Source organism: Ochotona princeps, chromosome 21 (assembly GCF_030435755.1).
Source record: "Ochotona princeps isolate mOchPri1 chromosome 21, mOchPri1.hap1, whole genome shotgun sequence".
Lineage (NCBI taxonomy): Eukaryota > Metazoa > Chordata > Mammalia > Lagomorpha > Ochotonidae > Ochotona > Ochotona princeps.
In genome coordinates this window covers 41678718-41705875 of record NC_080852.1, presented here as the reverse complement: position 1 = coordinate 41705875, position 27158 = coordinate 41678718, and the positions used below count along the sequence as shown (strand labels likewise).

At 50.9% G+C, this 27158-nt stretch overlaps 1 protein-coding gene across 3 annotated transcripts in view; it reads left to right on the top strand.

Moving 5' to 3' along the window:
* Window positions 1-27158, top strand: part of LOC101524153 (contactin-4) — a 421066-nt gene that overhangs the window by 230788 nt on the left and 163120 nt on the right. For all 3 annotated transcript variants that reach the window (XM_004581271.2, XM_058678776.1, XM_058678775.1), the window contains exons 4-5: window positions 15800-15926; window positions 22471-22646. In XM_004581271.2, the coding sequence (XP_004581328.2) occupies window positions 15800-15926; window positions 22471-22646 (303 nt within the window). The remainder of the gene's footprint in view (window positions 1-15799; window positions 15927-22470; window positions 22647-27158) is intronic.

Below are 27158 nucleotides of genomic sequence, written 5' to 3'. Positions count from 1 at the left end.
CTGTGCCTGCATTCGAGTGTGTCACCGGGTTCTCTGCTCCACTCGGTGCCAATGCTTGCATACCTCTTGCTCTTATATTTATTTTCTTTCACTTGTAAGTGTTGTCTCTTGACTATACGTTTGATCTGTGCTGTTTGTTTCGGTGGCTCGGTGCTCTTCCACAAGGTTGTGTGGAGGCTGCTGTGATACAATTGGTATGAACTGCATCGTTTATTTACTGGTCCTTCCCAGTTCTTCATTCATTCCTGTTGCGCTTATCTCCTTTTCAATCCTGTCTTCTGTGTCTATTATTGTGTCATTAACATATTTTCTCTTCTGCAGTGTGTCACACCCATGATGGTTGCAATTGTTCTACTTCTGCTGTCAGTTTGTGCTGCCTCAGCTCTTCTGACTCTGCATTGGGTTCCTGCTTCACAGGTCATTGATTTGTTCAGACAGCTAATCCATGGTTCTGTCCTGGGTCACACTTTATCCGCTTCATACTTGTGTATTTTGGGGTCGTGTCCTTTTTAGTTGCCAGTTTGTGCTTCTGCTTTTCATCACAGGCAGCTCTTTGGCCGGTTCCTTTGTCTCAGGCTTGCCTGTCGTGGACAGTTCTTACAGGTGGAGTTACACAGCACATGGCCTTCCATGCCTGGCTCTTCCCCTCAGCACCGTGTTCCCCGGGCTCAGCTGGGGTGCCACAGCACCCACTGTAGGGCTGATGGGCACCCCCAGTTTGGAACTCCCACACTGTTTCACCTACTTGTGAGTCCAGGAACAGTTGGGCTGTTCCCCTCTTTTGGCTGTGGCTGGTCACGGCTCTGGGAACATTTCGTAGTTTTCCCATTTCTACTTCTTCAGGACGTTAAATGGAGAAGAGCGGACTTAGCAAACCCGACTGCTGGCTTAGGAAGCTGGCCCTTGACATCTGTGCGGGAACGCAGCTTTGGGTGCAGTGGCCACGCCCTCACTGTGAGGCTCGCTGTCCCTGAACTGCTCATGGACAACACCTGCTCTCCTGCAGGCATTCTGGAGTTTGGGTGTGCGCCAGGCAGACTGCCAGCAGCACCAGCACGCCATCAAAACCTGCGAACACGGACTGTAATGAGTGTCGCTGGCAGGCAGCACCTCACTGGGATCCTGCAGGTCGCGGCTGTGCTGTGTGAGTGCCCTGGGCGAGGACGGAGGACTCTTGGTCTGTGCCAGTCTCCGTATCTTGTGTCTTTTCCCCTGCTGGTTCTGCTCTGTTCCCTTCATGTTAGGAGGTGGTAAATTGTATCTGAGAGGACGCATGCACAGTCCTGTTCCTGCTCCGAGCAGACGATCAAGCTCAGGGGGCCTCTGGGGACCCAAGTGTGAGTGCACACGGGGAGTGGAAGTTTGGGTTGCCTGACTGAGCAGCGAAGTCCTGTCATTCGGAGGACAGCACCGCTCGCAGGCGTGTTTTTCCAAAAGCTCATGGAAAATGCAGACTCTCACTGCACATTCATCTCAACGTGTTTTGCATCAAAATTTTTAATTCCCTTTTCTGTGAACACTTTGTTTTCAAAAGATTCATTTATTTTTATTGAAAAAACAGATTTATGGAGAGGAGAGACACAGAGAAAGATGTTCCATCCACTGGTTTGCTCCTCAAATGGCTGTAAGCCAGAGCTGAGACAATGTGAAGCCAGGAGCCAGGAGCTTCTTCTGGGCTCCCACGTGGTGCAGGGTCCCAGGGCTCTCAGACGTCCTCTGCTGTTTCCCCAGGCTGTAATCGGGGCTGGAGCAGCTGGACACGAACCGACCCCCATATTGGATCCTAGCACTTGCAAAGAGGAGGATTAGCCAGTCAAGCTATCGCACTGGGCCCTCCTGTGAACACTTTGAAATATCCTCATATTTATTCCCCCAACAGCCGCTGAGTCTTGCTGTCTGAGGAGTTTGTTGTGGTGGTTGTTGTGTGTGGTGTTTTTATTTCTGCCTGATGGATATGAACTGCTCTGTTGTTTGCGTTTCTCTGTCCAGGGCTTGGTGTTGTCTCCTGAGCCAGTTGTTACCTTTCATGCAGAGTGTTGGCTCAGGTCTGTGTCTTACGGGCCGTCAGAGTGCTTACAGCTGGGCACTGGACCCTTCTGAGACACAGTGTTTGCAATTTCCCTTCTACACTAGAGCCCATGACATTTTAAGAGCCTTCTAAAAGTCGGCTATAGCTAATATTTCTTAAAGAAGCGATCTTCAAATTATTACTAGCTTTTTCGTAGTTCACCAAAATAGCTTCATTTATATTATCTCCCTGTGCATGTATTTTGCTATTTATTCTATTCCTAATACTTCTTGAATGTATTTGAAAGAGTTATGGAGAGTGAGGGAGAGACAAAGAGAAACCTTGCAGCTGCTGGTTCACTCCCGCGAATGGCTGCAGTGTCGGGGACAGGCCACAGCTCGCAGCCAGGAGCTTTGTCAAGGTCTTCCATGTGGGTGAGAGGCCACTAACAGGAAGCTGGATTACAAGTGGAGCAGTTGGAACAGGAAGCAGCACCCACATGGAATGCTGCCGATGCACAAGGCCCCTTTACTCACTCTACCCCAGCGCTGGCCCGTGATTTCCTGGATCCTTTGGCTTTGGGTGTGTGCACCACACACTGAACTTCCCGTGTTGGTAAAGCTTGCTCATTTCAGCAGTTACCCGTGGGCAGGTTATAAATAACTTCTGTTTGTGCCGAAAACATTGCCTCCAGGAAAGCGTGTCAGCTGTCAGCTGCCGAGTCTCGCATCCCCTTTGGTAGCGTTTGCTCGACTTCTACTACTTGGCACCTTTTAGGTCAGGATCCCAAAGGTTTTGTAATGACTGTCTCTTGTTACCTAAGTTAAAACACTGTGTTTCACTTCGCCTTTTCATTGACATCGGCTTTTAGTACAATAGCCGAGAGTTCACTTTTTATTTCCTAGGAGTATGGAAGAGTCGTGAATAGCTGAGTTGCTTTAAAATATGGGCTCTTATTATTTTTTACTACTAAGACAATAAAATCCCCATTATTTTTTGATTTTATTCCATTTAGTAAGGTACTCCAAAAACTGTAGGGAAAGGAATTAATAGGTAAATTTTATTTTGGGGCAGCAATATTTTAAAATAACAATTTTTAATAATAATTATTTTCCATGAGCTTTTGGAGCCATTTCAAAACTGTTGAGCCATGTTAAAGCATCGTTGGATGTCATTTCTGAAGGATTTTTGGAAATATTCTTGCACGTGTGCCTGAGAGGCCCAGATGGGGTCAGAAGCCTGCAGCACCGGGGTCTCACATTGTCTGCAGGGAGGTGTCTGACACCCTGGAAATCTGGTGGGAAGTTTTGTGTGTGTGTGAATGCCTCACCGCCTATGTATGCACATGCTTTGTGATTAACAGACGTGAAGTCCTGATTGTCCCAGGCAGTCCAGATGAAATCCCATCCCTGCTCTCACCATGGCAGTGTCAGCTCAGGTAGGGAGCAGCCCTCGCTGTGCTAAGTGTGCCCTGAGCGTGTGCGTCAGGCCAGGTGCTCGGAGTGAGTAAAGAAGCAAGAATGGCTCCACAGCATTGGAAGCAATGTTCATAAAAAAGACAAGTCTCTAGTTTTAATACAGGGTGAAAATGTATTTCTATAAAATCATTTAAAATTGACTTTTTTAAAAGGAGAATTAAGCCTTAATCACTTCTCTCACAGACCGTCCTTTGAGTGTCTTATCAAAAACTCTCCACCAGAAGCCAGGAGGACGTTTCGTGTTTAGCTGCCTTCCGCCACATGCAGTCTAGAGGGTTCATTCGTTAAGAATAGATTAGGGGGGCCCGGCGACGTGGCCTAGTGGCTAAAGTCCTCGCCTTAAAAGCTCCGGGATCCCATATGGGCACCCATTCTAATCCCGGCAGCTCCACTTCCCATCCAGCTCCCTGCTTGTGGCCTGGGAAAGCAGTCGAGGACGGCCCAAAGCTTTGGGACCCTGCACCTGCGTGGGAGACCCGGAAGAGGTTCCAGGTTCCCGGCTTCGGATCGGCGCGCACCGGCCCTTTACGGCCACTTGGGGAGTGAACCATCAGATGGAAGATCTTCCTCTCTGTCTCTCCTCCTCTCTGTATATCCAGCTTTCCAATAATAATAAATCTTTAAAAAAAAAAGAATAGATTAGGACACTTTTGACAGGGAACGTTTCGCTAAGAAGTGGCGGTCGTCACAGGGCTCTACACCCCTCCTGCTCCCTGTGAAGGCGGGTGGGTGCCGTGTCCGCTGGGAGCAGTGAGCTTACGCCAAGTATGTGGAAAGCTGGCTTCCTGCTTCCGTGGAGCTGAGTGGTGAAATTCTCCCTGCATCATGAGGGCAGAGGCACGTGCCTGCCCACCGAGGACCACCGGGAGTCACAGCCTCCAGGGCTCGTCCCCTCCCCTGTCACACACGTAAGAGGGAATTTGCAGGCTGGCATTTGTGTTTTCTGCATCAGGCCAAATGTGTGTGAATGTGTGAGTGTGTTTAGCACATGGAATCCCCTGAAAGAGGCTCCTCACAGATGGGGCAGAGACACAGCCTAGGTAACCTGCCCGGGAGCCTTAGAGGCAGCGCTGAGACGTGAACCCCGGGGGTGTGATCTGTAGCCCATAGTTGTGAGCCTTGAGCTCTAAGATGCTTATAGGCCTTGGTAGAATCTGATTGATTTGGTTAAGAATGAACAGATCTTCATTTTTCTGTAAAGTTAGGATTGAACAACCAAGGCCAGATGAGCTGGTGTCAGGTGGGATGTGCTGGGCACGTGGCCGCGGGAGGCATGGGTCACTGCCGACCACCTGCAGTGGCACACCCCTCAGCTTGGCTACTTCGAGGCAAGGCGCTGGGCTGCCGCCTTTCCCCGCAGCGCTTGGCCTGCTCGACTCGGTTGTGTCTCCAGTCGAATATTCCAGTCAGTGGACTTCACTGTCCCTCTCTCTCCTGAGTGTGCCTCCCCCATCATTTACTCTGAAATCTTAACACCTTTGGGGTGCTGCAGTGGTGCTTTGGGGAGGTGCTTAGGTCATGAAGAGGGAACCGTCCCAAGTGAGACTCTTCTCCCCAGAAGCTGCCCTGCCCCTTCCACTCTGTGAGGTCACAGCTGGATGGTGCCCTCTGTCAACCAGAAAATGGGCTCCTGCCAGTCCCAAGTCTACCAGGGTTGGACCTAGGACATCTCGGCTTCTGCATCTGTGACCTACAAATTTCAGAAATGAAGTTCTTAACAAGTGTTTGTCTTGCTAAATGTAACCACCCTGAAACTGAAAGTGGCTTGGAAATAGGGTCCTGGGGAGGCAGGAGAAGTTTGGAGGAACATGGTGGAGAAAACAGAGCTCTACTTGAACTTGAGGAGAGTTCGATTGCCAGAGGAGAGCTGCCGGGAAAGCCACCGTCGTCCTGGAGAGTGCCTCAGCGGCCGTGGGTGTGGATGACAAAGCTGCTTGGATTGTGTCTCAGGTGGAAATGAGCGACATGTTCCTGGACGGCAGAGGGGTGAAATAGAGAGCTGAGACGAGCTCCTGCTGAGATCATGCTGTACTAATTTTCTTATCAGGTCCTTGAACACAGCACAGGTATTCTTTCTCAGGATTGTTTTTGCCAACACTGGCCCACATCACTGGAGCTTATGGGGGAAAGTGATGACCAAGAGGGACTCCAGGTGCCTGCAGAGCCTCACACTGAATGCCAGGTGCCTGTACTTTGTCACTTGTGTGACATGTGCTATACTGGCGGATTTGCAGGGCAGGGTCCCCTCCATCCACATTTCAAATGATACTTGGAAAGCCAGGCTCCAAGAGTGGGTGGCTAGGAGACAGGATCTCCTGAACTCCTGGTGTCTCTGTGTGGAATGTCTCTGTATGATATGGAAGGGTTTCGGAAAAGTTGCAGGCAAGTGGAATCAAAAGCCAACATGATTCCCCATGAACTTTTTGAAGCTAGCTCCTGCAGCCTAATAATATCCAGTGGATACACTGTAAGGCCCCTCTGAATGAATTGAAACCACCCTGTTACCCTTGTCAGCTGGTTTATGGTTGTGTCATTGGCCGCTTTTGTTGCAACGACAAGAGTCGCGGCTGTCCACCTCCATGACCAGAAGCCATGGGAAAGGTGGGGGGCAGGTGATGGCTTCCTCCGAAGGAGCTGCCTTAATCCTGCTCTGCAGAATGCCGAGAGAATCTCTTCTCCCTCCTTTAATTAGCGTGTTTCTGATGTCACCGGTCCTTCCACAGGGAGAAGTTTTGCTCTGTGCTTGCCCAGATCAATGTGCATGCACTTTACCTTGCGACTGCCTGGCATAGAATAGGCAATATGTCCAGGAATTAGGTGCAAATGTGATGCTGGTCCTTCTGAAAGGTTATGAATTCCCTCCTGCGCACAGCTTCTATAGAGGTTTCTTCAGCATGGAATCTCTCTTCTGTACATTAACATATGGTGGTTCAGAAAAGAGCAACCATGCGAGTTTGCAAGAATTGGGAACTGGGGTGGTGTACAATGATTCTCATTTTTGCATTCTGTTCCCGACTGAAGTGAGATGGACTTCTGCTGATGTGTTTCTGGACCAAAGCGTGCAGCACAGCTGTTAATACCTGGTGTTGCTTCTTCACAGCTGGTTCTTTCCCTCTTGCCCACTGGTCTCCTAGGCTGATGTGGACTGGCCCTGCTGCTGCCCAGCAGTGAGCTGGAAGGCACTTAGGATGCCAAAAACAGTGCTTATTTGGAGTTTCAAAGGTCAGGATTCTCTGCAAACCTGTTCCTCCTCTCCCAAATGCAGTGGGATATAATTTGAGCTCCTATCTGATGATGCGTGTTCACTAGCTGCTTCTGCCTTTGTGTTGCCTTAAAAAATTAACTGTGTCTAGGTAGTATATAAGAAACAGACAATTAACTCTCCTTCTCCTGGGGGCTGGGAAGTTGAAGACCAAGGCACCTGCAGGTTGGGAGTTGGTGAGGGCCCAGTCTTGCCTTTCAAGATAGAACCCTATGTCTTTGTCCTGGACCAGAATACAATGGAGGATTTGGAAGGGGGTTGAAGGTGCCTGGAGACATCTGTGCGGGGACTTTGACGCTATGCACTGGGGAGGATCCTTAATGACCTACTAATCACGTGGGGCTGTATGCCCTCCATTGTCCCAGGCCCAGACTGGGTTTCCACAGGACAACAGTCAGGACACCACACTTTCAGTTGTTCTTTGCTGGTGGTGATGCTTCCAGAGTGGTTGCCCTTGGTACCTTTAGGTCCAAAGCTTCAGTTGCAATGGCTGAGCACTACAGACTGGGTAGAGGAGAGAGGGGGTGCAAGGGTGACTTGTAACAAACAGGGATTTGCTTGGTTTGTGGGCCTGAAGGTTGCAAAGTCCTGGACCATGGCGTGGTTCTGGTGAGGGCACTCTGGCGGCATCCTAAGGCAGCAGAGTGAATCAAGACACAGGGTTAGCAAGCTCAGGTCTGTCCACCTCTTCTTTCCAGCCACGGTGCCATCTCAGAGGCTCCACCCCACAACCTCATCTAATCCTAATCGCCCTGCAGAGGTCCCACCTCCCAACACCACCAGTACATACCTTTGGGTATCTGGTGGGAGCTCTAACTTTGCAGCTGTCATACGGGTGTCATAGTGCTGACTTTGGACTTCAGGATAAGTCTTCTTTCTCCTCAGCCTCCCTGTGACAACCCTTTCTCCTAAAAAGCAATATGCAGAATCCTTGGTTAGACATCCGAAAGAGAAGCATACGGGATTCAAACACAGCGACTCCTTCCTGCTAGAAATGTGGTGTCAGAATTTAGCTTGCACAGCTCCAAGATCACCCCTCTTTGTATTCCCTGGACAAACATCTATGCATTCAGTCTGAGCCAACGTTTCAGAGAAGGGAGAAGTGTAGGGCACGTTAGCTGCCAAGGAGGCAGGTGCAGAGGCTCATGAATATTGCTTGAAAAATAGAGTGCACACAATGTGTGAGCATTACTACAGGTGCCCTGTGTTGGCACAGTGGGGAGCAGAGGCTGCTGGGAAGCTAACACCAGAGTTCCCCTACCAGGGCGTGGAATGCATGGTATCTAAGACAGATGGAAGCTGAGGAAGCACGCCACACCTGCTTTCTTCATCACTTTGGTCACACTGTTACATGCTATGGATGATGCTTTTAGCCCTCGCTGGAGAGGGTGGGGTGTGGTGGTTGTTTCTCCCAGCCACACCAAAGCAGGGACAAGCACTGATTGGGTACCCTTGCTGCCCCAGGATTAAGGCTGGTCTTGTAGAGTTGTTTGTGTGGCCTTGGAAGCAGAAGCACAGACGATGCAGGCGTGTGTCATGGGAGCACTCTGCCACGGAGGACCTGAGGAGGTGTTTCCAGCGTCTGGCCTGAATGCCACCTGGCGCCCTCTTTTCTCAGGGGTCAGTTTATCTGGAACCTCCCACAGCCTCCTGAGCCTGGAACTTAATGTTCTCCTCTTATCATGATTGCGGCTCAGCCCAGCCCAAATCTGTGCCACGGAGGCTTTTGGGAACTCTTAACTTTGGGATGAAGTTCTTTATCCTCCACGTTAGCTTGGCTTCCTAGAAAGAAATTGTTTTCAGAAAATTTCTAAGACCTTTGCATGTATTTGTGTTTCTACTCCGTGGTTCCCATGAATAGAGGGCAACGTTTACAATCAGAAGGCCGCTGAGCCAGCAGGTGTGTCTGTAATGCGGTGAGAGGGTACACGGGTGTGGCGTGTCCGCTGGAACTCATCAGAGGGCCGCTGAGGCAACGGTGTGTCTAACGCGGTGAGAGGGGACACGGGTGTGGCGTGTCCACTGGAACTCATCAGAGGGCCGCTGAGGCAGCAGTGTGTCTAACGCGGTGAGAGGGGACACGGGTGTGGCGTGTCCACTGGAACTCCACCTTGTACGATTCACAGTGAAGCCTACCGTGAGCCCCAGCTTGGGTCGATGGTCATGTGGTAACATCGAGTCACACAGGGGGCTCCTCTGGTGCGGGAGGGGAAAGCTCATGGTACTGTGTATGAGGCCGAAGGCATGCAAGGGAACTCTCAGTACTCGGCTGATTTTCCTATAACCCCCAGACTGGGGTCTGAAAAGTGACTAGTATGGATTAGAAAGACAAAGCTATACTTTCCTGGTGGTGATCTTGTGTTCATCTGGAAAACACTCTCCCACAGTGCCAGTGCCAACTGTCTTGCACTGTGCGAAGTTCCTTCTGTGCGTGCTAGAACTGGCATCAAGTTTAGACCCAGCAGTCTGAGCAGCAGTACTGGGTCATAAGAATTTGAGAATCATGAACTTTTCTAATTGAAAAGAGATACAGCCCAAGAAATCCTGCCAAGGTTGTGGAAGAGCAGCCACAGCCAAGTCAGGGTCAGCACTCCACAGCCAATGCAGACACCTCTTCTGGAGCCAGCTCAGGAATATTCACGCTAAGACTGTAAACACAGTCCAGTGAACTGGCTGCACAGCACTTGCACGCGTGATCTACCTGAGCTTAACCCCAGCATCATCCAATTACGTATCTTTAACGGAGTCATCGATCCATTGTACCAGTGTATGTCAGCCTTTGTCAGAGAAGGCTGTGTCCAAGCAGTGTCCACCCATCAGGCTGTCCTCCAGAGGCCGAGTCTCAGCCGTGGAGAAGCTGCTTTTGGCCCCCCTCCCTGAACCCCCACTTCTGAGGTCCGGTCTCAGGGCCTTAAGTGTAGCACCATCCATCACTCCGGCTGGCTTGCTCTGGTAGCCAGAGGGGACCAAGAAGCAGTCGGAGCGTTTGTTGATGTCTCTCTGGCTTGCAGCTTCTAAAGCACGCGCCTGCTGCCTGCGCCGGCTCTTTCCCTGTCTCAGCGGCTCACTTGCAGAGCCTACAAAGGGGAAGGTGGAAGCAGGGGACGATGAACCCTTGCGTCCCTCCCGGCAGGCTGGCCCGTCCCCAACACTTACTTTGCCCCTTCCTTGGTGAAAACACTCCACGCAGGCACTTGTGTGGGCCTTCGGCGTCCCTTTCTGTGGAATTGGTCATTCTCAGCACACTAAATCACCTTCGCAGTGATGGACCATCAGCTCTATGGTCACCATGTCCATGTTTAGTGATGGGTTGAAAAGGAATTCTCCTGTTTAGAAACAGCGCTGTGGCCCTGTTTCATTTGTTCCTAAATTTCCTTAGCTTATTGCCTGTACAGGTTGGAATTTACATCTGCACAAGATGATTGGGGCAGAGGGCTCCTAGCCAGCAGGACATGGGAGCTCTGTGTGTGCCACTCGTGTGGTAGAGTGAATAATGGCCCTTGACCTTGCCTTTCCCTGGTGGCCTGGGCACAGGGAGGAAGTGAACCAGAAGCAGGAACTCGGCCAGCTGGGAAAGCTGCCTGTCCTCATCCCTGAGCCTTTGCCGGTTGTCCTTTGCCCGCTCTCACTACGTGGTCAGGGCGCTGTTGGAGGAGAGAGACTGCCTGCACCGCCTGTTCCACAGTTGGCACAGCCTGCGGGTGCGACCCACCTGGAGCTCAGCTGTGCCCACCCTTTGGCGTTCCTAGCTCAGGGGCTGGCCTGTGTGTCCTCAGGACCCTAGTTCACCCCCAAGTGGAGGTTGTGTCCATCCCTGCAGCAGGTACATCCTGGTGGGAAGCCTGACTGCACTGCTCAAGTCGCAGCTGCCATCCCCGTGACCCTTCCTGCCTGGAGTTGAGGGCTGAGTGTCCTCAGGCGCAGCACAGTGATGCCAGCTGAAGCCAGCCTGGGCCGGGAGTCCCAGAGAAGTCGTGATGGGGCATCTCTGCTCCTTCCCAGTGGGGTGGGGGAGTTCCCAGCAGGTAGGAAGGGTTCTAGCCATGGGATGTGTCACACTCAGGGTCCCCTTGGCAGGACACTGCACAGGGACCTAGCACGGAAGCTAAACCAAACCCTGCAGTTTGCTGTTTGTTCCCCGCTTTGATGGGTTTCAGGCTGGAAGTCGTGTGCAGTTCACACATTAACACAATGGTGTTGCAAACATCAGAAAGCCTAAGAATCAGCAGCAGTGCGGGGGGCCTTTGTATTCCTGCCCCCTGAGCGTATACATGCAGCTGACCTGACCTGCTGTCCCAGGAGCGCCCTGGGCCAGGTACCCAGGCGGTGCCTTCCCCGCGACTTGAGAAATGACCACTTCACTGCAGTGCTTAAATGTGACTCCTCTTGTTTAAAATTGTCTTCACTGAGGCGACACGGTTGCCCCGTTTGGCCCCTTCCCCACAGGATTGCTGACATGTGCAGAAGCCACTCGAAGGCAAAAACAGAGATCAGTGGTGTCCCCAGCTGCAGATCAAACCAGGAGCCCCGCACTGCAGCCTTGCTGCTGCCTCCCTCAGATGGGCATTGAGCTTTTAGGCAAAAGTCATTTTTGTTTCCATTACAGAGAGATTTTTGGTCTATGACCTGGGAAAATACATTGCAGATTAAATTGTGGTCTCCGACCTAAAAATTCTGTGCCTCTCTGTGGAAAAATCACGAAACTTAGCATAGCCCCACTCCCAGGCTCTGTGGCTGGCAGGCTGTCTGGGAAGATGGAGGAGGACACTGAGTGATAGCACTGTTGTTTCCTTACCCTCCTGCCAACATGGGCTGTCGAAGGGGGCTCAGCAATAGCAGGGCCTTCGCGCCACTGAGGAGAGCAGTGTTTTCTGACCCTTTCCAGCACTGGACCCAGAAGTGGGGGAAAGCCTTCCCATGCATGCACTGGTGGCTCAGCTTTATCCTAAAGAACTTTCTGGTCGTGAAATCTCCCCATTTTCCTGAAAATCTGAAGGCTCCGCATTGTCTGCAGCTGAAAGGACTTTTCCAGGAGGGTGCCTCCTGACTGGGGATTGAGGAGAGCCCCCCAGGAGGGTGCCTCCTGACTGGGGATTGAGGAGAACCCCCTGGGGACACAGACTGCAGGATCCCCGCCTGCTGCTCCAGTCAGGGCTGGTACTCCCAGCATCAGGAGCAGCGGCCTTCCGCTTCCTGCTCTACCAGCAATGCCAGTCTCTTCTTTCTTTTTTTTTTATTAATTATTATTTTGCATTATGTGACAGTTTCATAGGCTCTGGGAATCCCCCACCCCTCCCCATGCCACTCCCCCCTGGTGGATTCCTCCACCTTGATGCACTATTACAGTTCAAATTCAATCAAGATTCTTTCCTTGCAAACGTATACCAAACATAGAGTCCAGCTACTTATTGTCCAGATGGGTTGAACAGTTTCTTGGGGAGCCCATTTCTGGTCTGAAGTTAGAGCTGGTAGAATATCATCCCAGTCAATTAAGAGTCCCAATATAACATCAACAGCAATTTGCAACATTATGGAATTGACATGGTTTTGAGTAACCAGAATGTTAAAAAAAAAAAAAAAAGCAAGTTCTTAACCACAACCTATGATTAGCTCATTGACATTTCAATTTTAGTTTATATACAGGACCAATGCCAGTCTCTTCTAGCCACACTGCCTGAGGTGGGTGAGGCTTTGGGGTGGCTCTCTGCTTTTAGAAACCCACAAGTGAATGCATCAATCTCAACCCCCTAGTGGAAATAACCAAACTTGGCATTGGAGTTCAGGTGGTCCCAGCCCAGCAGGGTTGATGTGGTATCTGTATCACCAGCCCTCACGTTGGAGATCAGGTGGTCCCAGCCCAGCAGGGTTGATGTGGTATCTGTATCACCAGCCCTCACATTGGAGTTCGGGTGGTCCCAACCCAGCAGGGTTGATGTGGCATCTGTATCACCAGCCCTCACGTTGGAGTTCGGGTGGTCCCCACCCAGCAGGGTTGATGTGGCATGCATGTCACCAGCCCTCACATTGGAGTTCGGGTGGTCCCCACCCAGCAGGGTTGATGTGGCATGCGTGTCACCAGCCCTCACATTGGAGTTCGGGTGGTCCCAACCCAGCAGGGTTGATGCGGCATCTGTATCACCAGCCCTCACATTGGAGTTCGGGTGGTCCCAGCCCAGCAGGGTTGATGTGCTATCCATGTCACCAGCCCTCACATTGGAGTTTGGGTGGTCCCAACCCAGCAGGGTTGATGTGGCATCTGTATCACCAGCCCTCACATTGGAGTTCAGGTGGTCCCAGCCCAGCAGGGTTGATGTGCTATCCATGTCACAAGCCCCCGCTCTTCAGTGTGTAAAGAAGGGCTGGTGGCAGGGGCCCTGTCATTTGGGCCACTCAGAATGTCACACCGGGTGTGCAGCCGCCCAGTGCGACCCTCCTCCTGGGATGCGTGCGGAAATGTCCTGCTTCTCTCATGTGGCTTGCAGGTTTAAGTCAGACCTGCCGCCCCCCAAGGTTTTCACCTAGAGCCCTCTCCTGAGTGGAGCTGCTGTTTGATCTCACCAACTCCAAGGTCTGTGTCAGCCCTGCTTCCTGCTCTGGGAGCTCTGCTTCCTGAAGTCTCTCCATCAGCCCAAGCGTGAAGGGCGGAGGACTTCTGGGGTGGGAACTGACTCTTATCCCCCTAACGCTGATGGTGACTACCGGGCAGGGCTTGCTCAGGGAGCGAATAAGAACTTCAGATGGAACCAGCTATTTATAGCGAATGTAAATCATCATTATTATCAGTTCTTGTTACAAAACACACAGAAAAAAATATCCTTTTGTTATTTAAATAGAGCACGGCTACATGGGGAAATAGTACAGATGTTAACCCACAGCCCTGCAGCTGCATCCTGGAAAATCATTGTGCTTATTCTTATTCGGAGTTACTAGTAATAGGCTGTGTATTTCTGCATGAAATTCCAATCAGGGAGGACCGATGAATTGAGATGATTGATATTATATATACACACACAGAATGTTGGATCTGGGGACAATAGAAATATTTATCTCTTAGAGAACTTGTATCAAACTGCTGTTAGCAATGTTGATGAGTCATGTTAATTTTAACTCAAAGTGCTGAAAGTTCACTTAGTATCCTCAGAGTTGAAACTAGCTAACCTTTGACCTGTCCCTACCTGTGTTTTGAATATATCTGTAGCAAACGTGAATATCTGGCCTTTAAGATATTCTGGTAAATATTCCTAAATGTACATTTCTGTAACTTTATCCTGTTTTGTCTTCTCTTCTTGGCTGAAGTCTTGCAGATGTGGGATCTTGCGTGTGAGGAACGGTTGTAATGATTGCTGGCAACTTTCTGTACAGAATGTGTAGCTAAGTGCCTGTGTGGTATTCCTGGGTGTCCCCCACCCAGCACCCAGCACCCAGCTCCACTGTTACTGTGGAACGGGTCAGCCTCCTGCTGGGCCGTCCTTCTGTAGGTGAGACCTGGGTGTCCCCCCATCCAGCACCCAGCACCCAGCTCCACTGTTACTGTGGAACGGGGCAGCCTCCTGCTGGGCCGTCGTTGTGTAGGTGAGACCCTTCAGGCAGGACTGACCCATGGCATTGAGTCTCAGTTCAGGGTCTGTCTCTGACATCTCCCTGCTTTTCTCACTAAAGCCTTGGCTGGTACCACTCCTCTTTAATAAAATAAAATCGTGATTTTTCCTCCCTGTCCGCCTGCATGTTAATAAAAGGTGGGTATTTGTCTGCTTTAAAGTTGGGATTAAAAGTCTTGGAAGAAATTACCTCACCATGTCTGCCCAGCTCACCAAACCAACTTGACTCAGGCTCCCCTCGGTCCTGCCTCAGTGAGTTCCCAAGTGTCTCATCTGCCAACAACAGTCTGTTAGGAAGGTTTGCCAGCATCGTGGTTGCAATTCACAGCCTTCAAACTAATCTGGCCTGAGCAGGAATGCTGGTGAGCCCCTAGCCCTTGGTGCTATTGTTTGAAACAACTCAGGTAGTGCCAAAGTGAGCTAATTGAATACGTGGATAAACAAAGAACATTGCTCCCAAATGCAGCAAGTCCTCATTGACTCCACTGTTAGTCCCTGCCACCACTGGTACCTGTGGAAATGAGCAGGCTCCTGCGCATTGAGTTTATAACCCACAGGCAGGAACAGAAACACAATAGATGCACTCAGTGTAAAAGATAAGCATGCGTGGGCGGGGAGAGGCAAAGTGTTAAAATGCTGTGATGAGGGAAAGAAGAGCTTCAACCTCACTGGGACAGGTGCCGGTGGGTGTCCGCTTGGGCTCTGCACCCCACATCACCTTTAGCACCCTGGCTTGTGGATTCCTCCAGGCTTGAGCTCTGTGACAGGTCGAGGATTTCAGAGGACAGACCTCTGTTCTGTCACAGTGCACATGCTGGGCATCTAGAATCACAGACCAAGAGAGAACCTTTAGAAACCCATGGCCGTTCATGCACAGCCACACTGTCGGAGCACTTGACCCAGTCCAGGGTGCGAAGTCACAAACAGTGCCTGTCTCGCGGTGCTGGCTCAGGGTAGACCAAGGGGTCGCATCAGCTAGGCAGGCAGGGAAGCTGACCCTTCATCCTTCCTTGTCGGGAGTTGTAGGCTGTGTTCACGGGCCCAGGTAGCCATTTTAGGCAAGTTCTGCCCATAGAAAGCATACATAAATATTCACCATTAACAAATATTCACCATTAACATGCTTAGAAAATTATCGCAGCTTCCCGTAGCTCCACAGCAGAGTGCAAAGCGGTTACCTTTGGGACGCTGGGCCACTTTGTGCAGTGAGAGCAGCAGTCAGAGGATGCAGGAGAGGCTCAAACAGGGGTGGGGCAGAGGCATCGGGGGTGGGGGTGAAGCCCACACAGAGGAGACGCTGAGGCTGACGCCGGCCTGCCGCGCGTCCCCGTCTCGACTGACCCTGCCTGCCGCGCGTCCCCGTCCCCGTCTCGGTCCTTCCTGTAACTCCCTGTGTGCTACCATTTCCTGCGTGGAAGCCACTCTTCATTGTGGGCACTTTCTCTTGTTTCAGATGGCCCCATGCTGCACGGCCCGGCTTTCCTCCAGGAGCCAAGTCACGTGATGTTCCCTTTGGATTCAGAGGAGAAGAAAGTCAAGCTCAGTTGTGAAGTGAGAGGCAATCCAAAGCCGCTGATCAGGTGTGTGTCCCTGCCCTGCGAGGGGCGTCTGTGAGTCAGTCAGCAACCACACAGCACAGATTCCAGCAGGAGCCTGGAGGCAGGCACCTGGACCCAGGCTGAGCTCCAAGGGACTGGCTGTTTCCAGGACCCGCCTCCTGGTCTGGATTTCCTGACTCATCCTCTTCCTGAAAACCCCAACAAATCTCAGTGAAATAAGTTCAAGTTGAAAGCCCATTGTTTTCAGAAGTGTGAGCACACTGGCCAGAGCCTAGAGATGCTCAGACATCTCAAAGTGGGGGTTTAGAACCCAAGGAAGTTCATTGCATGTGGCAGGCAGGGTTCACCGGGAGGCACCACAAACTGCCGTGTGCGCAAGCTTCTTCCCTGTCTGCGTGGTTTTAGTAGCCAACAAGTACCGATACAGGTCTGAAGGAAGTACTGAGAGAGAGAGAGAGAGAGAGAGAGAGAGAGACGAGGAATGGGGTGAGAAGAGGGGACAGAGATGGAGAGGGAAGAAAACTCTCCCACTGAGAGAATAAACCATGGATGCCTTTCAAATCAATAAAGTCAAGAAAAACGTGAAATGAGAATAAGATCAAATATGTTCACGTGGCAGAAACTGAAATTGGATCCCGGAGGACCCAGTGACGGAAATTCTGCCAGGTATACCTGAGATACGACAGAAGCGACTGCAGATGTGAAAATCTTTCAAGAAGTTTGGGGAAAATGCAATTAGAATAACTGTTTATTTTGGCATGCAACTAATTTCAAAGTCTGTGTGTATGAAGAACTACACAAGCTCATGAAAAATGCATATTATCAACAAGCTACATGGTTGATCAAAGTTTTTTGCCAAAGTAAGTTTTATCTCCTAATTTAATTTCCCATTTACTTTCTGAAAGTCCCTTGTAGAAGATTTAAAGTATGAGAAAAAAATCACTGGGTACAAGAAGTGGTACACGTTAGTGGATGCACGTAAGAGCTAAAGAAATAATGTCTTGAGATGATACACAGATAAGCCAAGAGTCCTGACAACAATAGAACTAAATTGAAAATAGATGCCCTGAACAAAGGATTATCCCTATAATAAAATATAAAATTCAAGTGGAGGCCTACCTCAAAGCAGACACTGAGATCATTCCTAGGTCAAGAGACATCGCCCATTCCGAGCGGAGTGTGCGTTGATGCATTAGGAAGTCAGTGACGCCCGCAGTGACGCCCGCAGTGACGCCACACGTCCAAGTCATAGCAGTCAATGTTTAATGCAACTTAGAACTTCCATTCAACAGAACATACCAAAGTAAGCAGAATTACAAGCTCCCAAGGGGTAGATGACAGTTCTCATATATTTGTCATGGCAAAGGATTAAGTGTGCAAATATTTTAAAATTTGCATGTGAAAAAAAAAAACAAGGAAACTCATGGAAATATCAGCAGAATAGTCAAGGTAGGAAAATGAAAAAGAAATATCCAGTAACTATATACAAAGCGAATCAGTTTCCCTCAGGCACTGTTAAAACTCAGAGGACACGCTCTTGCTAGCCTGTCAGACTTACACGAACAGCTGCCTGTTGGTGAGCATGTGGAGCGGAGAGGGCCTGGTGAGGGTGTAAGTTGGGAACAGCCAGTGTGAAAAGCAAGCGGTGTTACGAAACCTGAGGGCCACAAAACTACAGTCCTAAACATACAATATTTGCACCGTGGCCCCAGAAGTCAGCAGCAAGCACCCGGAACTCAGCATGGCTCCGTGTGTGTCTGCAGCAACCTCATGGCAGAGACTGAGTTCAAACTCATTTCGCTCCACATAGAACCTGACTTTGAGGAATTGAGGCTGTCTCCACAGCAAGAGAAGTCTGTCTCCTGCAACCCTGACCTTCAGGCATGGGGAGGTAGCACTGTTACTCCAGGGTTTCAGAGCGTGCGAGAGTTAAGCTGACACGGGCAGCTCTCCAGGAGAGTGTGTGAGTTCATGAGATGTGAGTTCTGCGTGACCAGGAGTCTCTGCAGGCCGAGGAAGGACCAAGGACACAGCTCCCAGGGTCTGTGAGAAGAAGCTTTGGCGAGGCCCATGCAGAACCCGCTGTGGCGCACTGCCCACCTTTGGCAGTCAGAAGGCACCCGGCCTTGAGGGTGCCGTAGGGAGAGCATCTCTCACAGAAGGCTTCCATCTGCTCCTCTTCAGGAACAGGAGGGACATCAAGGGGTCTCCTTGTGTCTGGTGTTTCCTAGTGCCAGGCATTGTGTTCCAGGGTACAGTGCTCTGGGCTTGGTCAAGGGGCACCAACACATTGCAAAATGATGTAGTGTCGTGGGCCAGACGTGCAGCAGAGCCGCTGCCTGGGTGCACCTGGTGATGGACCGAGCCCGCCGGCCCACGCAGCTTTGTTACCTGCCCAGCTTCTAGCTGGGACTTGGCTCAACCCTTCCTGCTGTGCACATTTGGGGCGTCGACCAACGGACAGAAGATGTCCAAGTCCTTCTCTGACTTCTTTAAAAATAGTTAAATTTTGAAAATTCAAGAAAATCACAGGAATGAAAAAGTCAACATCAAGATTATTGTGACTGTGAAGCTGGGAGTGGGTGCTGTCAAGTAGACAGAGGTGACTGAAAACCAACAATGCCACCTGTTTTCTCAGACGCTCCATGGTCTGCGTACCTTGCATGTGATTTACAAAGAAGACTTTGCCTCTGTTCAAATTTAGTCGTAAACGTAAGCCAGGAGCCAACGCACGGTATCTGGTCCTAACCGAGGAACTGTGTTCGAGGTTCAGGAAGCAATGGCGTTTGAGTGGAGATGAGTACTTGTCGGAGTAGGCACGGAGCAGAGGGCATGCCCTGCCCGTGACTGCCGGTACTGCGAGCACAGCACAGGGCATTCCTCGGCTCGGTTTCCGCTTCTGTTCACCCACCATCCGCTCATTCAGTACGCAGTGCTCCATCCAGCAGGCCACACCAGCCTTGAATCTCCGGGGTGGACTTGAGCGCTTCTAAACGAACTGCTCTGCATTGAATTAGAATCTAGGTTAGGTGTGAAAGATGTGTTGTCTGGGGAAATTTTTAAACCCCTCAAGTCCTCGGCTGCGTCATAGCCGATGAATTCCAGGATGAATCAATCACCATATCCCTGCTAGCGTCCTGGCTCGGGGACTGCCTCACTGTAGAAGTAGCTGGAGTTCGGCAGAGATGTTTGCCGAGTTCTGGGACATTTTGAGAAAAAGAAAGTGAGCTACAGGACAAGGAGGGGGAAGTCACAGGTTTCCTGCGCTGGCGCTGTTTGCTGGCCAAAGGACAACGGGAGGCGGTGCGTTCCGGAAAGAAGCCCGGCAGCTTCCCAGTGGACAGGGAAGGACAGGACGGGGGTGACAGCCAAGGGCGACAGTTAAGCTAGGACAGCAGGATGCCTCGAGCAGACAAGGTGGCTTATTTACTCTCCCTATAATAAGAAGCTACATCAAAGTTTGTAAAGTGCTTTGCATAGCAGGGACTAACGTAGGCAGCCATGACGCCCATTTCCTGTTCACAGCCAAGCGTGCGTTCAAACACTCCCCTACATGAAAACAAATTCTACAGCGGAGTTTGCCAAATTGCTGTTTTGTTTCTGCCCAGACTGTCACCTTTAATTAGCACTGCTTTTGTAACATCCTGTTTCTAGACATGGGGACTTGCCTTGTTATTTAAAATGAGCAATGAAAAAAACTCCTGCTTTTGAAGACTGTAAGAAGAAAACTTTTAATGGTGCACGGGCAGTTCTGGGAGCACCTGCTGCTCGCCTTTACGCCTGCAGTGCGTTCCCTGTGACACAATAGCCAATTGCTGCCTGGGAGCCTGAAGAAAGAGCAGGAGCCAGAGCAGAGAGATCTGACGTTTCCAGACACCTTTCTGTTAACCCTTCTCTGTCTTGCGGCTGACTGGGAGGGGCAGGCAGGAGGGGTCCCCACTCAGTCTCCACGGGCTCCGCAGGCTTACACTTCCCTCCCAAGGTCCCTGGCTGGCCTCTGCCTGTGCTCATCCCCTCTGCCGAGCTTTCTCTTTTCATTGTTCCCTGCCCCTCCGTTTTAAAAGGATTGACCCAGACCCAGGAAAACATAAGAAGTTTAGACTGATGCCAACTCCACTTGTATTCAAGTCGCCTCAGGAAGTCTGATGCCACTCAGTGCCCCCAGCAACCCTTGGAGACAGAAATGTGCAGGCACGAACTCGAGTGCTCAACCAAGCTTTTATGAAATAAATCTCGAGTCAGAAAGAACTTGCCTCTCTGAGTGCCAGTTAGCACAGAAGGAGGTTTTTGCTACAGCAAATCCCATAGATAGCTTCCCAGAAAAGTCACAAGGTGGGATTCTCCAGAGCTTCACTGTGCTGGTGTCAGGTTCCGCATGACCCCTCTGGTTCCCCAAGCAGTTCAGAACTCAGCTTACAGGACTCAGCAGTGTGTCTGGGCCCTTGGGAAAGGTCTCTGACCCCAGAAAGTTGACTCCACTCTTATCTTCCCAATCCTGAAGCCATTCGGCCAACCCTGGGAGCTGCTGTGAGTTTTCCAGGAGTCCTTCTGTGCGCAAGCAGATGAGGAATTCAGTGCAGTCCACGTCCAGCTGCCGTGAGCAGTGGCTGCGTCACAGTGAGACTGAGCGGAGAGCGTTGTAATTGACTCCAGTACAGTTCGGGAAGGACACTTTATGCTGAGCAGTCTTCCTTCCTGCGCTACCTGTGTGCAAGCCTTGGCCACAGGTGGGTCCACAGGCTTCGTGCACTGGGATTGGATTGCAGAGCCGTGTAGACAACTCAAAGGCCTTCCCATCATCCCAGCAGCTACTGCTGTAAAGAGTCGCATGGTGCTACTCCTAGGTCCCGTCCTCTGCTTGCCACTACATTGTATTGCCATTTCCTCTTTGAGTTCGTAGATTTGTCATATTAAATTGCTCCACTATCATGTGAAGTCAGAGTTACAGCTGAGACATGATGAGCTGACTAAAGAAAAATGTCTAGGGCAGACAATTGAGAAGATTCATGTGTATGTGGGGCTGCTGCGATACAACCCGCTGTCCTCTCTGCGCTTCTCACCCTGGAGGCTGTGCCAAGCATGGACAGAATGACCATGGAGCTTCGGAATGCTGGCAGGACCCAGTCCCTACCCGCTGGCAAACACAGGAAGAGCTGTGTCCTGATCCACCCCGAACAACCTCATGTTTCCACATTTTTACAAAGCCTTGGATGTGGACCAAGGTGAACTTCCATACTGCCATGCACTGGAATGCTTTGCAGATTCTGTAGCTGAAAGACCAACAGTCTGGCAGAGAAGTAAAACACAACGAGTCCTCTGGGAACGTGATGTTCTCGATGGCCACGGTGGGCATGCAGAAGTGGGCGGGCAGATCATGCAGAGAAGACTGGAGCCCTCAGGCATGGAGCACGGGCACCTTACAGATGAGTTGAGTCTTGATGGACTGCTAAGGCCTGCGGAAAGACAGCCCTGCTGCCCTGTGACTCAAGACTGACTTGGAGTGTAGATGCTGGAGGAGTGGCCCCAGCTCCCTGTTTGTACTGTTACGTGCAGCCACATCCACCAGGAGACTCGGACACACGGGGCACGTGCACACACGCACACATGAGGACCTCTACCATCTGAAACGTGAGATGAACAGCCTGCCTTCGCTCGGGGCACTTCCCTCCTGCTGCAGCTTCTCCTCATCTTTGGGTCTCCCAGTGGCTCCACTGGGCTGTTTTTATGCCCTGATACTCTGTGTGGGACTTCGCAGGGGTAGAGGGACAATGCACAGTGCTGATAGAATTTTCCAAGCTCAAAGCTCCTAATTATTCAGTGCAACTTTTGGGAAGAGATTTGGTTAAGATGAGTCCCACTCTTCAGAGCATTCTTGGCTATAGAACAGAGCTCAAAAGCGTCACGGCTGTCACTAGCACCTGGCTATTAACGGATGGGCCTCTAAAACTCACGGATTGGGCTAAGCGGACACACAAGTGATCCAAGCCCATAAAGAGAACGGCGCCACTTCTCTGCCTACCTCGGTTCCCTAACAGCCCCTCTGCAGTTGGCCGCGTCAGCCTGATGGATGTTTGCGTGCTGGTGGCTGATATCTTCCAAGTGATCTGTGGCTGCAGCAGCTCCGGCCCTTCAGTCCACTCCGCACTGATGGAGTGCTGTGCTCTGCGCTCAGCGCTCAGTCTCCTCAAGCAAGCTGCCTTCCACCCCATCGAACGCGCAGCAGCCTTTCCCACAGTGACACGTTCTGTCATTCTGACCCAGTGAAACGAATACCACGGACGATCCGAGCGGCTGTGCCCGAGGAGCCCAGCTGGCCGCAGCTGCACACACCCCCCTTCTGTGAAGTGTTTGTGGCATAGCAGGTTGTCGCAGAAGCAGCAGAGTGTGAATCCCACACACCTGTTTAAGTTGCCACCAGGAATGGGCAGTGTTTCTAATGGTATTTTATCGTGCTTTAAAAAGTCATTAATGATATTTCATGTGATTTATGGTTTTTATATTTTAGACAATTCCAAGATATTGATTAATACTGCAAGGCTTTATCCGCTGGTATTTTTACCCTTAGGTGGAAGTTAAATGGAACAGATGTCGACCTTGGCATGGATTTCCGCTACAGCGTGGTTGACGGCAGTCTGCTGATCAATAACCCCAATAAAGCCCAAGATGCTGGAACGTACCAGTGCATAGCAACAAACTCGTTTGGAACCGTCGTGAGCAGAGAAGCGAAGCTGCAGTTTGCTTGTAAGTAGCAGTCACACCGTGCTGCACGTATCACTTTGGGTTTTTAAACTAATACTATTGAACCAATAGCATTTGAAACAGCTTCCCTTGGCAGAGGCAAACATTTAAGTTTGTTGCGTGATTTTTGTGTGTTTCATCCTTGGGAGATACATTCTTTGTAGGACAAGCTGCGGATGAGCGGGGATGTGTGCTGCTGCCCTAGCACTGAGGGGCCGTGATGGGATTGTTTGGTCCCGAGGTGGTGTGCACGCGCCTGTGCACACAGCCTGAATGTGTGCATGTCATATCTGTGTGCCCAAGAAATCAGATACGCACACGTCTGAAATGGAAGGTTCGTAAGTCAGAAACTGAACTGCCAATAACTCAGTCAGCAATAACAGAAGTGCTTAGATTAGAAGGAAAAATTAGTAATGAGTTGATACTGTAATTATGTAATACTTTTCCTTATTTCATGAGGTGGAGAAAAATGTAAAACTATAAAAATTATAAGAAAAAGAGACAAAGTGTTACTTACATTTCACATTGCCAGTTAAAATGTTTAAAGGAGGTTCTGTCTGTTATGAATACTGTTTAACAGAAGTCTGTGAATGTGTGAAAGAAAGTGGAATTTAGAATTCAGTTGAAAATAGCGTCTGTAGAATGAACTGGGAGGAGCTGTGTGGGTACAGGGCCCTTGGTGACTGCTGCTTGGGCCTTCGTATGTCTTCGTGTCAAACCCCAGCTCCTCCCGCAGAGCGTCGGAGTAAAAGGTTTCATGACTCTGTCTGCGGGCAGTCACCTTGACAAATGTTCTCATGAGCAAATTCCTCCCTGGGAAGACATCATGAGAGAATGCCCGATAGGCAGTGAGTCATCTCCCAGGGCTGTGTGCAGGCCTCTGTGTCCGCTGAGATGAGTCATCTCCCAGGGCCGTGTGCAGGCCTCTGTGTCCGCTGAGGTGAGTCATCTCCCAGGGCCGTGTGCAGGCCTCTGTGTCCGCTGAGGTGAGTCATCTCCCAGGGCCGTGTGCAGGCCTCTGTGTCCGCTGAGGTGAGTCATCTCCCAGGGCCGTGTGCAGGCCTCTGTGTCCGCTGAGATGAGTCATCTCCCAGGGCCGTGTGCAGGCCTCTGTGTCCGCTGAGGTGAGTCGTCTCCCAGGGCCGTGTGCAGGCCTCTGTGTCCGCTGAGATGAGTCATCTCCCAGGGCCGTGTGCAGGCCTCTGTGTCCGCTGAGGTGAGTCATCTCCCAGGGCCGTGTGCAGGCCTCTGTGTCCGCTGAGGTGAGTCATCTCCCAGGGCCGTGTGCAGGCCTCTGTGTCCGCTGAGGTGAGTCATCTCCCAGGGCCGTGTGCAGGCCTCTGTGTCCGCTGAGGTGAGTCATCTCCCAGGGCCGTGTGCAGGCCTCTGTGTCCGCTGAGGTGAGTCATCTCCCAGGGCCGTGTGCAGGCCTCTGTGTCCGCTGAGGTGAGTCATCTCCCAGGGCCGTGTGCAGGCCTCTGTGTCCGCTGAGGTGAGTCATCTCCCAGGCCCTGTGTGCTCGTGGGGTTCCAGGATGCCTGTGGGGGTGAACGCCCCAGGGTGGCCTGAGCGTTCTCTGATGCTGTGCGCAGAACTGGGGTGATGCTGCTTGTCTCGGCTTTGTTCGAGTCTAATCACTGGGCTTGGGTTTGAATGGAGGCATGTCTAAAAAATAATAATAATTGCTGAATCACAGACTCTAAAGGAGAAAAATAACTCAGTGTTGAGTAAACCTTGTGATTCTTTGATTTGGGGATTTCGTGCTGCAGGAAATGCTTAACAACACCAGTCACAAAGAGACGTGTGCCGAGTGGCCAGTCATGTTCCAGCTTACGTGAGCAGGTGAATTCCCAGCCTCTGGACGTCCAGGCATTTATACTTCCTGAAGTGTCAGAATGACAGAGCCTCCCCTTCAGGGACCACGGTCTACACAGAACCGTTCAAGCCAGGGGACTGTGGCCCTCACTGGACCTGCGCCGGGTTAGTTGGAGGGTCGATCCATGTGAGCCTTCAGCACAGGCATGTCTGCCACCCTCCCGATGCCTGCCTGAAGATCTCTGCAGAGTTCTGGTGACGGAGTCACCTGCTTGCCACACAGCACCCTGCTAGCAGCCGATGGCTGCAGTGGTCCCAGGAGGGTCTGCATTGCATTGTCTGTGTGGCTGAGATAGCGCAGCCCCACCCCTTTCCCTCCCACTTCCTCCACAGCCCCCGCTTGTCTGAACTCAGCAACTCCTGTGGCTCTGTGCAAGCGCACGCAGCTCTACACGCGTGTCGTGACCTCCACGAGGTTACCGGGAATAATATTATGCCATGATGTGGACTGCTTTTTCAATTAATGCAGCTAAAAACAAAACTCAGTTTTAGAACACTGGTCTGGTATTGTAACTGCATTTTGAACATAGTCTTGTAAAATATGGGATTTGACTTGTCGTGAATTTCTGTCCATCCAGATCTACCCCGACATGTCATTTTGTTAACCTAGATTCAGAATGCCATATTTATCCCTATTAAATTCACCTTCTGAGCAGTGACCCCTTGTTCCACCACATTTGAAATTGTTTCAATTTTTTTTTCATCTGACATATTGATTGTCTTTGTAGTTCAGTGTCAGCAGACAATCTGATAAGTGCCTCTCCTTCCATATAACTGGCCCAACAAGTGGACCAGGCCAGGACACAGCTGTGCTACAATGAGATTAAACCTTTGCATTGATGTTGTGTGTAGCCTTGTTCGCCCAGCCTTGTGTGCCCCCTGCTGCCCTTGTTCTCGGGGGAGTGAGAAGGTTGCCCAGTGCCCTGTGGGGTCAGCACGGTGTGTTTCTGACTTACCCATCCATGTGTGGCCCTGTGTCTCATGGAGCCCGCTGTGCTCCATCTGTCATAAAGCAGCCAGAGTCCCCTTCGCACAGTGGAAATTGGATCATTCGATGTTGTTTCTTTGTGCCTGCCACAGTACTAGACTGCATGTCCTGTTCTTCAGCAAGGTCTCTTACTCACTTCTCCGAGGACAGACCACCTTTCCCCGCAGGTCCCTCCAGGGCACCCTCTGCCTGGTGGGCAGCCAGGTGCTCTCGGTCCTGGCTGCGTTGAGGACCCTTGGTTCTCGGCTGAGGTGCGGCCCCAAGGGGGGGCATTGCTGCAGGCAGCTCCTGTCCCCCTCCCTCCAGCCTCTGTATCCGCACAACAGCAGTGCTCACCAGTTGTTGGCACTTGGTAGGTCTGAGTTTCTGTCCTGTTTGTTATTTGGCTTCTCTGAGAGTGGGGACAATCTCATCTGTCCCTCTGTCCCCAGAGTCAGTTGCCATGTGTTTGAAGCCATCCCTTAACTGACTGTCCACTCGGTAACACAGCAAAAACACTGCCCTGTGGGGTGTGGGCATGGGGTGGGCTTGGGGGACCACCCCTCCTGCTCTGGCCATCCTCTGGGGTTCACCCTTGGGAAGCTGTCATTTCTAGCCTTATTAGGTAGCCGTTCTAAACTCAACATATGCCACAGGATGCTGCCTATGTAACCCGTTCTCAGTTGCTCAGAGCAGGATTTCCTCCAGCGACAGATGGGAAGTGGGGCAGCAGCATCTTTTACAAGGTGCAGGCTTCCTTCCTCCCAGCGTTCCCGTGATTGCCAGGAAAGGCATGCTGCTTTGTGATCACAATCAGTCCACTGTTCGACGGGAGTAAGAATATTTTTTAATCTTTAATCATGTAGTTTTGTGGCTAAAAAAGACCCTTGAAAGTTTCCTGGCCTGCAGATTGGAGTAGCTGAATTACTCATTGTTATTGCTTTGAGAGGCAGGGCCAGGAAAAGCCACCTCCCACACCTGATGGGGCCTCCCTGGTTCTCCTGGGCCTTAGACTCCCTTAGTGCATAGAGTCCCTGCATCTTTCAGCGCTGAGTCCGAGTGTTCCAGTCTCATGTATCAACTTTACCTGATGTTCAAAGAGCCGTCTTTCAAGGACTGTCTCTATACTGTAAGTTATTAAAGAGCATTTCCATGTTTTTATCAGCAGAGTTTGGAAAATTTTGCATGTATCATTTTTAAATTGAGTTCATTCACATAGGTAAAAATCTCCAGTTCTCTGGTGGTGCTTTTTCCCAGACCTGTTCCTCTCACCCCTGTCTGTCCGACCTTTGGAATGGAAACTTTCCTGAGGTTAAACAGGCATGGTGCAGCTGTGCCGTGAGGGTGCCTTCCGAGTGCATGTCAGTGTATGTCATTTGAAGTATGTTTTTAGGCTTGATTTAGTCTGCATTGTTAAGCCATCAGCACTCACTCTCCACTAACCTTCTGTGTTCTCTTGTTCTACGCTCCTGTGTGTCCCCTGGAGCTAAATCTCTGGCTGGCTCATTTGCCCAGATAGCTGTGACCAAAGAAACGTTGAATGCTATTGTCCCCAGCCTCGGTGGGCCGAAGGACTGACTGGAACCGCTGAATTCATGATACTCCTAACGGTCTTAACCTTTCGGAGGTGTGAGCTGCTTTCCCACCTGAGGGCTGCAGAAGCCAGCTGACAC